At 43.9% G+C, this 11,820-nt stretch overlaps 1 protein-coding gene across 2 annotated transcripts in view; it reads right to left on the reverse strand.

Moving 5' to 3' along the window:
• Positions 1 to 9,769, reverse strand: part of LOC144179266 (uncharacterized) — a 32,390-nt gene extending 22,621 nt beyond the window's left edge. The window contains exons 1-2 of one of the 2 annotated variants that reach the window (XM_077707557.1): positions 9,557 to 9,769; positions 5,384 to 5,486 (exon numbers count right to left, since the gene is read on the reverse strand). In XM_077707557.1, coding sequence (XP_077563683.1) covers positions 5,384 to 5,486; positions 9,557 to 9,709 — 256 coding nt within the window. In that variant the 5' untranslated portion in view covers positions 9,710 to 9,769. Of the gene's footprint in view, positions 1 to 5,383; positions 5,490 to 9,556 lie in introns of both variants that reach the window. The other variant, XM_077707556.1, reaches the window with a different exon arrangement.
• Between the last annotated feature and the right edge of the window lie 2,051 nt (positions 9,770 to 11,820).

The raw sequence follows: 11,820 nt of genomic DNA on the forward strand, positions 1-11,820 counted from the left end.
ACGAGCTAGAAAACCTGGGCCCATTTTTATTGCTTGGATTACTCCACTTATGAACACACTGTGCAAAGTTTACTGAAGGCAAGAAAGTCAGCTCTACTGTGACCAACAGAAGTTCCTGAATTTTTCTTATGGGAAAGGTATTTCTCCTTATGAAAGTCAACATCTTAACAGCTGCTCGGCCCTAACTGCTTGCTAAAACAAAAACAAAGCAGTGAACGCTTCTTAGTGGGACCAATGGCGTCCTGTCAAAAAACTAATGCATTTCTTCATAGATTGGTTGGTCACCTGAAAAGCACTGATAAGATCTAGTGACATGCAGCGCGTGCGCAAAACCGGGCGTCTGCAGCGTGAAAACGGTTAATTGAAAATCGAGAAAAAGGAACGGTTCTAGAATAGACCACACACGCATTGATAATGAAAAAGGAGCAAAATAGCATGCCTTTATCTCCTAAACTGAGTATCGTTATGCATTTAGATCGGTCGTAGATGCGTTTAGTTAGTGCACAAGAATTGCCGCATGGGTTCCTTCGTTTGCGATTTGGGTATTTGAATGTTTGACAATCGATTGGACGAACCTTTAGCAAAGGATGGATGCTCTTGTAGTTTTCGAGCTTCTCTAATTGATCAAGGAGTGGTGAAGTTCTGTTTTGGTGGACGCTCCCAAACGTTCCCCCCACACACCATGAAAACTGTAGGAATGTTGCAGAAACTGCCTCCGATTTGTCAGATAAATGCGTAAGACACTCTACTGTACACCAAGCCCCTTGAAAGTCAGCTTTACCATTATACACTAATACACTGCTGAGAAGATAATAGTTATCTAAGCGAAAATAGAGGTGATGTGCTATTGTAAGACAGCTTTAGGACCTTTTACAAAATACCTCCGTAAGACCCATTGTATACCCTCAATGCAATATACACCTATCCTTTTTTTTTCGGCTGATAACTATACACAGATGCAATTTTGGGAAAACTTTTTCTACGGGCAATATAAGACGTCTGACATCAAAGTATCGAGTCCCCAGCATCTAAGTAAGCATCTCCAAACACCCCACAGTAGTGCTACACATTGAGTTCCTTAATGTACGCCCGCTACTTTACACAAATGCATTGCGAAAAAGGGTATCTTTAGGTCAAATTAAGCAGTCTTTAATGAAAATATAATGTCCCTAAGGCTCTTTATTAACAGAATGTTCGAATGCAACAGAAGTGCGACGCATAAGTGTTAGAGACGGATGGAAAGGTTTTCTTGTGCACTCCACACCGAAATGCTTAAGAATGCAAAAGAAAAATATGTTGTGCCATTGACTACAAGGTCGCTGCTTCTTATGGAAGAGAACAACAAAACACGGCTATGCACACGAATTTTTCGTGCGTATGTTAGCAACCTCGTATTGTAAATTTCTCCACTTCACTCCCCTAGTCCGCCTCATAACCCGGTGGCGCATCTATGCATAAAAGAAAAGATCTGTAAAAAAATCAGTCAAGGGGCATTAACTTAATCAGCATCTTGCATAAACGAAGGAAGGACTTGAACATACTTTCGGTCCTGGGATATGCTGCCGCTACCATCACTCTGTCATAAACACTGATTACACCCTGTGTTAGGCGCCATTTTTCTGATGGAGGCGAAAAGCAAGACTGCCCGTGTGTTCGACATTTTGGCGCACTAACGTTAAAGATCCCCAGGTGGTGAAAATTAATCCAGAGCACTCCACTATGGTGCGCCGCATAATCTGTGTAGTTTTGGCGCTTTTAACCCCAAATCAATCAATCAGCTCCTTGCCTTGTGTACTTTAAGTCCTCTGGTGGGAGTATCTCCATAAATCGATATCCTAATGCATTCACTGTCAAGTTCATTGCAGAAACTCGCTACTCCTACTTTACCTCTAAGCAAGATAAAGCTTCTGCTCAAAAAAAATCTTTTAAAGTTCAGGCTGATCTCACATCCACCCTCGCTACAGCTCACTATGTTCAGCGCTACAAGTGCTACGTTGATAGACGCATTACAGGATATATCGCACGTGCAAGTTCGTTCTCGATTACCGCCATTTACCTGATAATTAAAAATCAGCACGAAAAAAAAACTACCCCAGAAAGGGACAAGAAGTACACAGGACACCATTGTACTGTCTGCTTCTCACCCGTTTTAATGCTGTGTTTTCCCATGCTGATTTTCAATCATGGGAACGTTCACCAACTCACCCAAATCACGGTCCTCTAGAACCATTTTGCCCGACATTGCCGATTGGAAAACTGAATAACTTTGCACTGTTGGCATTTTTAAATGTGTTCCTTTTTATTCACTCTGAAAGTGCTGTTTACGCTGCAAGATAAATCATAGGTTATTATTGGCTTAACCAGTGAGCTCTGCCGTAAAGCGCGTTCACCGGAAAGCCAAACTAGCACTGTCTCCGTAAGCATGGTCACCCACAAAGGTGAAAAAAAGTGATGCCGCTTGGCACGTTTCGCCATAACATTTGGCCACTGTATCCGAGACCGTAGGCAGCGAAAATGGGGCATCTCGTTGTTGTTTTCGAAAATGATGGCCCCCTTTTAATTCCAAAAGTGTTCGACCCTTACCCGCCTTCTAAGCCAGCCAACGCGAGCCCAATGTGTAAGTAAGCCATCTAGTACTTACTCAGCACTTGTTATTACCGCAAGTTAACCACCCTATTACAAAAATAAAATGCCGCTGAAGAAGCAGTTTACAGCGATGGCTTGTTCGGCTAATATGTAATGCATCTTAAACAAGGTTACTGTGCAGAGAAACACGAGCACATAAAGGGAAAATGACAGGACACAGCTCTGACTACAACTGCAATTTTATCCGATGAGGGTACACCTGCGGATGTAGTCACATTCAGTAGAAAGACTAACAAAGTCAAACACAAAGGCATTTTGCTCACTGCCTGCTACATATTGTCGTTATGATAATCAATTTCCTTTTCTTTTTTTCCAAATTGTAACCAACAGCGCGCTGCAGTTTTTACCTTTAAAGCGACTGGTTTCAATAGCCCACTGACACCATCTGTGAGCTGGATCTTCTCTTTTACAATTACTGCACACTCAACAAATGGCAGGATGCAGGCGCAACTTTTGCAGTGGGAGGAAAAGTTGCCATATACAACAGCCGTTTCTGCAGTGTTCATGTGTTTTGTCAGCCTCTCAGTGACACGCTTCTCCATTTGGCCAATGTATACCTCTTGCCACAAAGCTGCCGCAATCTGTGTCCTGTCATTCTCCGCTATTGTGCAGTTGTTTCTGTGCATGTAACCTCTTTGAAAATACTATTGGCAATTTTTCAACTCTGTCAAAAGGGTTGAGCAATGAAGCTGATAAGGTGATTGGTAGAGCCCTTACTCCCTATTAACAGGCTTTTATGGGTCACGGCTTTTATGAGATGCAATGTGGCAACACTGCCGCAGCAATGCGCAGAGAGCAAAGCCTAGCGTGGAGGAGAGCAGTGCCAAGCCCCAAGCAGCAAGTTAAAAGAATGCTTGAACAATATGCTTATATCGGCAAAGCTCTTTCAAAACTACTCAAATTGGTGACAATGCTTAATCTTGTCAATGTTGTTGATCAAAAATAAAACATTAAGCATTATTGAAGTGAGACTTGAATACATTAGTGATATATTTGTAGCATTGTTTTAGTTAGAAACAGAGGGCTGCTTGATTTTTGCTATAGCTAATCAGGAAAATATGCCATGAAGAAACAAAAAGCGCTCACGGCACCTCCTTGTGGCAGTGTTTTAAGTTCACTAGTAACAAAACGTTCCAGTAAATGGCGCGAGAACTGGACCACGGCAAACAATAATCGGCGTGAAAGGAAAATGACCTGCTGTCTTTGAGAAGTTCTATGAAGCGTAGCCTTGCAATAAGTAAACACCAGACAGCTTCCTTGTTGATATCAGCATTGACGACGCTAAGTAAGTGAAGGTGGGATAATTTTATTAATTATGCAATATGTAATGAGGCTCATTTGTATAACTGTGATTGTCATCTAACCCTTGTGCAAAGACTACCCACAGAGAACCGATTGCTGAGTGTTTGAAATGTTTAAAATGCGTCTGCTTTTCTGCTGCCGCTTCTGCTTTCACATTTCACAGGGGAATTTCTGCTCTGACGCCAGTGGCGATTGTCATTGTTGTTACCTTTTTCAGTCTCACATTCAAGGAGGGAGTATTTCATGCCGACTCCCTAGCATCGCGGATCCGAACCATACACCGCATAACTCTAAAAAACCGTGCTTTCATTTTGCGGGGGGAGGGGGGCGGGGGGTGTCGTATACAAGCGTTCCTCATGTACAATTAGGTAATCTTTTTGGCTACCAACGTGTACGCTTCACGCCCCTACCACTCGTCCCAGCGCACCATATTGTCTAAGACGGTGCACTGCTGAGCACTGGCGAAAAGACAATTTCATACCGATGCCGTCGTTTGCGTATGGTGGGAAAAAGCCAAAAATTCACAAATGTACGAAATTTCTGCCAAGGTTAAAGATCATTTGGTAGGTACCTTTCAAGCCCGTAAGTACGGTTTGAGGCATTACTCAGGTGTACGGTAGGTGTGGAAAACCCAGTTCTTTTGAGACATTCCAGTTATATTAACAAGCGTGAACGCCACCAACATAGTTAGTATTCCGTCTGTACGACTGCCACGGAAGGTAAAATTCTATTTAAGTAGCGTTTAACTTGAGAGATAACCCTCAAAATGACTGATTTAGCAAGAATGAAATTGTGGATTCTAGACAGCCCCTGAGTTCTACAAAAATGCTCAAAACTATGAATGCATAAAGTGACTGCGCTCAAATGTCTTAGCACGGCTTTCCTTAGATCTTTACAAATAGAGCACTGACATGACCCAAGTGGCGCTTAAACATATCACTCTTCCCACTGCGACTGCAGACTGGAAAAAGTCAATGCGCTGTAAACGAAAGTGCCAATTCATAACTGTCAGTTTATGACATACCCGTTCATTTGCGCACAGCGGTGTAATTATTGTAGTTCCCTTTACGAAGTGGGTTTACGCCACTTTATACACGTGTCTTACTCTGTACTGCCACCGCAGACCATTATGTATCGCGTCTATATTTTGTGTATGTCGACCCTACGTAATGCCATTAAAGCAGAGTTTCCTAAAATATAAATTGAAGTATGAATATTTTCTTATCCTGTGCAGCGACTGGTAAAGCTGCATCTACAAACCAACCGTCTCTGATTTCCCCCACCAAGTCATCAATAATAACCGAAGCCAACCTCCACCACTTCAGTGCAATGTTTCCATATTGACAATTTGAGAATGTTTTCATTCAGAAGGACAGATGTTAAGGAATCTCCAACCCTTCCATGAAAATCACAGCACAACGTCACCCCAACTCACCGGGCGGTCTGTAAATCTGCAGCGACGGTCTTGCAGCTTTACGGGCACGTCCGACGCTCCGTGCCATCCTCGCAGCTTCAGCCTTTCTCTCATCAGCATCTTCCTGCTTTCCGTGCAAAATGAGAAGGATCCAGTTAGCATTCAAGTCAAGTCGTTATTAGGATCTGGACATTCAAGTCATCGTCAACGTCTGAAAACAAAACTGCAGTGCCGAAGGCAATGCTCAAATGAAGCAGCGTAGCGTAGAATTTGACAATGTCGTCTGAAAGGTCGACGACCAACTAGAACGTGCTGGAGACGCTAATGCATAAGCGCGAGTAACAACTAATAGGTGGTGATCACTTTACTAAGCGTGGATAGAAGTGTAGGGGCAACTGCGGGAAAGATTTAAATTGCAATGACAGGAATATTTCGAACACAATTCAGAAAATTTATTAATTTTAGGTTGAAAGAAAAAAAACTACCGGGCGAGAGTCTCCTTGTGGAGACTACAAAAATCACATGCTGCTATCAAGTAGGACTTCAACAATACATACCATAGAAAAAGGTAAAGAAATCTTGCATAAATATTACAGTGCCTAATTTAGCCCTAAGCAAGCAATAGAGCGTGAAAACATCTTGGATGGTATTTTGAACTCTAACCCAAGTGGTACCACTCCTGCCGTTGTTACAAATCATCTGCCACCACATACTGTTGCCAAATAAGTAAATACATCAATTTACCTCCACAACACCGTACTGTACAAACTTCGAGTGTTCACTTCATTGCATGTTTGCCAAGCAACAGACATAATGTAGACTAGCAATTTCCGGGATATGTGAAAAAATTCATTAAAATATAGAACAGGTCCTAGGGCCTCCATAGTTTGATACCACACGGCTTTTTAATTAGTACTGACCAATTTACTCGTTGTAACCCCACTCGATTTTCTTTAGACATGAACTACATATTGCAAGAGTAACAACGAACTACAGAAAGTTTTCCACTAACTATTCAGCTATACACTTTTGGAATACGCCGCTGCTTCCTATTAAAACATCCTGTACTGTGTACACATTTAAAAATAATTTGTGGGCGTTCTTATCCCAACCTGAATAATGTGACTTGGTTGTACCATGTTTAGTTTTGTTCCTTTATTCCAAGCGTTACTAACATGCTTTGTGCTTACGATGTACTTGTCTGTACACCGTTTTCTATCTTGCTGGTATTAGCTTTGTTTCTTTTCTTCTCTTGCATTTCTACTAAGTTTCTTGCTTATTATTTTCTTTTATATTTACCGTTCGTTAGCTCGGTGATACTAGTTTGGTTTATTTTTCCATTCATTGCTAATACGTTTCTTGCTTATGAAGTTCTTGCATATATACCGTAATTAATTTTGCTGTTATATTTTGCGTTTCGATGATTGATATATTTGTGCTTATAACGTGAGCTTCCGTCTGTTTAATGAATAACAGGAGGTCCCCACTCAGTCTGTGACTATGGGACCTCCTTCTGAAATCTTGTATTGTACACATTCTTATTGCAACACAAAATGATACAAATCCAAATTCAAATAAAATAAATTCAAATTAACAATTCGCCTCGCAAAATGTCTGTCCAGCATGGCACGTGTGTTTAGAGGTGAAGACGACTTTGAGGGAATGAATGAGGGAAATGAGTTAACTTCAAGACGGTCGAGGCGACGAAAAGAAGATTAGAATGCTGGTGGACGAGAAGCAGAGAGGGGAATATTGCCTAGGACAGTTACCATCTGCAACAGGAAAAAAAAGTATTTTGCGCCTGACAAGTTTTTTTGTGCCTGCCCTAAGAGCAGCGCTAGTATTCAATGAATAGTGTAAAACATGGGTATATTAGTCCTTTTTGGTAGGATGACACGTCATCACCCTGCTACAAAGTGGAAACCAATAGCAATCATCATCATCATGAAAGCTTCGAGCTGGCTTTCCCACATTGGGTGTTGCCCAGTGACGCGTGTCCATTTTCGGGGAGAGTATATAGTTACAACCACACTTTATATTTCTCTTCACCGCCTCTTTCCCGAGTCCTGTATACTCCTCGCCACTTGCGGCGTTTCCCTCCCCACTGCCATTACGCAATGCCGCGTGCGGCGGCACCTTGAGGGGTGTACTAGAGCTTGCGCTATATTGGAGTTTTAGCATAGCGGCTAGCGGAAGCTCACGCTACGGCGTCGGTTACCCAGACCCGACTGCGCATGCGCGAGCGGGGAGGACGGGGAGCTCGCCCCTAAGCGGAACAAATGCGCGGGCATGGCGAGGGCCGGCCCGCGGAACTATATATAATCTACCCTACCGGAACGAATCCGCAAGCGCCCAATCGAGTCCCGGTGCCCGCCGCAGTGGCGTAGCGGATGCTACCCGCTGTGCTAAAACTCTCTAATAAAACGCCATTATAATTGTCTCTACCCACCGATTGTGTGCGTCCTTAGTCTGTGACGTAGAGATCGCGCTGCTGTCCTTGAAATTCAACGTAGCACATCCGCAACATTGCCAAACCCCCAGATCGCAAATTCTACCAGAGCGTGAGCTTCGCTGGATGAACCTCATCACACGATGGAAAGGCTGTGAAGTTTTTTAGTTGCGGATTACCTTATGACTGCACAATGTTCGTCCGCATCCGTGCGCATAACATTTACAATCGTAAAAAATCCCACAGGCACCGGCAGGATTCGAGCCTGTGTCTGGTAGACCAGACAGAGTTGGAGTCACTCGTCTTACCCATTTGGCAACAACCGTGAGTTAGTAACCGAAAGTAAAACGGCTTACTCCCTCGCCTGTAACGGTGCGGAGTACCTTAGGAAAGGAGCCATGAAGAGAAAATACAACCTCGTTTAATTTGAAAGAACTAGAATTCAGTATCTCACTCAGCTCCATTACATCCATAAAGATTTTTTTAACAAAAAAAAAAAGCAAGAAGTATTTAAAACTTTCACATTTTGCGCCACAGTGACGTGTTATGAGCACGAATGACGTCATACGGGCCAACAATAAAGTATAATTTTCATTGCGTTAACTGCACGTTAGCATTCAAGTGATGCGGTCAAATGGAAATAGAAGCCGCATTACAGGCGTCCAGTCATGTGTCGTCGCGACAGGTCAGTTAGGCGGCCGCCAATCGCACAAACAAGGTTCCGTGACGTCATAGAAAAGTTGCGGGAAATTGGCTAGGGGGTCGCCACGGCTTCACACGTTTTCTTTAATATCTCCGTTATTTGTTCGAAGATTGTGATGATATTGGTATCATTATTATCGGGACTAAGCAGTCTTTCTAATAAACCCAACTTGTATTTTGTCTTCATGGCTCCTTTAGGAACTCCCAATGTCCGTCCGTGTCCATCCGTGCAAACACCGCCAGCAAGCAAAAATCAAGCGAAATTCGATTTTAGCCGTGAGTTGCAGTGTCATTTAGGGAATAATCAAGGTGAAACTCACGGCTCAAATCGAACGACGGTCGGGGCGCGAATCAGATGTCATTCGGGCCGCAACTTGGATGTCATTTCTAGTCCCCGTAGTCCGCACTCTCGCCATCATCCACAGGGTGGAGATGCTGCCATTTTTATTTTGCCAGCAATCCCCTTCACTCACCCCTAACCCCAACCCTACGTATGAGCAGTGGGTGGAGCTGCTGACCAGCTCCGACCTCACACCAGCGACGATTGGTGGAGAGGGCACGGATGGCCAGCACAGTCCAAGGCATCCCGAACTAAGGAAGCCTCCCTCATGGCGGGTGCCCTAATATCAGCACCTCGATATTCATCACCATCATTTTTACCAATGACGGGAAACCTTTCGACCTTGGCGGTAGTTTTTATCTCTAGGATACAAAATTTCAATCACTTCTCTGATCCATTAGGTACGTTCAGAAATAACATGCGTGGCTAAAAATTATATCTACAGGCTTTTTGCGGCACACGGGAGGGGAACAGTCCCCTCTTAAGGCTTAAAACACTGCATACACTGCATCACGCGATGCGCTATAAAAACGCGTGCTTCGGAGCGTCAGTGCACGCAATATGCGTAACGCGTCAAATCGGACGGTTTTGGCAGCTCTTAATTTTAGCTGCTAGTGGAAGGCTGAACTCTTCGCTATACCTTCTCTTCTCTTTTTGGTTTAGCTTCAGATTCCTAAACAATTCAACCATCTCTATTACTTACTGCTTGAAGTCGCTGAATCTGCGTGTGCCGTATGTCTCGCAAAAAGCCATGCTTCATGTCAAGTCCAGGGTATGCACGCCCTGTCTCCGACAGGCTGTTCTCTGGATCGGAGGCGCCACCTATTCCCCCGGCGCCCGGCATCACTCCGTCCATGGCTGTGTCCACTCAGGGGTTCACCTCAAAGCACGAACGTCTGGAAGGCCACGGTGCAACACGTCCTGAAGAAATTCACTCCATTAGACAGGCCTGTAAGCGATGCACACGCACATTCGACGTGGTGAGTCCACCGAACGCTGACTTACCAACCTTACGCCCAGTAATGATGATGATGATGATGACGATGCCCTCAAAGCTTTTGGCACGTGGCCACAAGGATTGGCCCGGGCTATCTCACTTGTTGAAATTCGTCAGCACCTCGAAATACTAATTTCTTTCCGGAAAGACACCGGCCGGAGAATGAAACTGCGTTATGATTAAAAGCCCAATTACCCATTATTCAGTACCCTTCAGCAATTCAAGCGACCTGAAGCAGAAATAAAAGCTTGAATACAATTAAATATATATCCCTTTATACATACCCCAAATTTGTTGTGCCAATAGATAATATAAGAGGAACCCATAAAGTCAAACCCAAACGCTCAATTGGGTCCCTCAAAAGCAGTTGTCTAGCTACCGAGAAGCGGCGACAGGAGAGAGAAAAAAAATGTTGGATTGTTTTAGTTATCGCTTATGCAGAATGCTGACGGGCCTTTCGTGGTTATGGTACAAGTCACATGGCACCTACCGACTAAGGGCGATTGGCCAGGAAATAAGTACTTTACCCACCGAAACTATATTACAGTGTAGCCCATTTATAACGAACCCACTTACAGAGATATAGCGGTTATAACGAAGTGATCTTGATTTCCCGTCCCAATTATAGCGGTCTTATAATAGTCCAGATATAGCGAAAAAACGGTTATAGCGAAGAAATTTCAGATTCCCGCTTACTTCGTTATAACCGGGCTACACTGTATATAGTTTTTTCGGAGCAAGAAAAATATTTAGGCAGCGCGTGTCCTGCCTGCCTTCTTTTCTATGTCCGCCGTCTTTGCGATGCTTTTCCATCATGAATAAGCACCAACTAGCAAAACTGACAGTCCATCTGCTCTTCTCGCGTTATTTGCCGCTGACTTTGTTTCTGCGTGTGTGTGAAATTGTGACAAAATATATGAGGGGTTAGAATCGTGGAATATTACGTTAATTAGTATTGTCATGTCTTCTAAAATGTTTAATGTTTTTGTAATCATTGTTTTGTAGCGAGTTATTTTCTGCGTAATTATCTTGTTTAATTACATTTTTACATTTTTTTTAATTTTAAATCCCAACATCCATTTTCAATGTATTTAATTTACCTCTTATACCTCGGTGGAACGGGAAGGGTTTCAGTTCATGAGCCCGTTTAATAAAGTCCTTCTCCTGTTTAGATATGGGCATGCAGTAACACCTGAAGCAGCACGCACGATGAAGCTGACGATGCCCTCAAGGAGCTCACACATACCCCACTGTCAGAGATCCGCGCTGCCATACGCCGTTGCTACTAGCAGCGCCGCATTAGGCCTTGGAACGAAAGCTGCGGGGCGACGCCCTCCCTTACGGCAGCAGCGCCCAACCCCGTAGCGAGTAGCGAAGGGGTGGTCCGAGTAGGGATGACGTCGGGATCGACGAGTGGCTACGTCCAGGCGCCGTGTACACACGGTGTCTGTTGCCTGCAGGCATTCAACAAAATTTTTCTTCCTTCCTTCCTTGCCGTACACGACCGAAGGCGGGGAAAATCAAAAGCGACGCGGGAGAGAGCAAGAAAACGAAAGTATAAAAAATATCGGTCATTAAACTCCGCGAAGGTGGTTGAAGGTGGTATTGGAGACCCGACGGTGCGACAGTGCGACTACATTTGCATGACATTGTAGATTACCTTTTCTGGCCGCAGCATCATCGCCGTCTCAACGTGGTCTTTTGCGTCAGTACAGCCAGCCGACATCTGAGCTTGCTTATGGAGGTTATATCACAGAGTACACGTATGTAAAGGATACAAAACCACCCGAACTGAAATAAATAACAGCCAAAAGAGGACCTGCAACGGTTGAAAACCACGGTGTAGAAATATATTCAACAGAAATAGCCAAAACCGACCTAAAAGGGGCAAACCCAAAGAAACGTACAAGAAGCAGTAGCTGAAACTGGCCAAAAGGCAACGAAAATACCCGAAACCCTATTTATAATGC

The sequence above is a fragment of the Haemaphysalis longicornis genome, unplaced genomic scaffold (genome assembly GCF_048455015.1).
Source record: "Haemaphysalis longicornis isolate Haplotype H1 unplaced genomic scaffold, Haemaphysalis longicornis Haplotype H1 scaffold_4, whole genome shotgun sequence".
Taxonomy (NCBI): Eukaryota; Metazoa; Arthropoda; class Arachnida; order Ixodida; family Ixodidae; genus Haemaphysalis; species Haemaphysalis longicornis.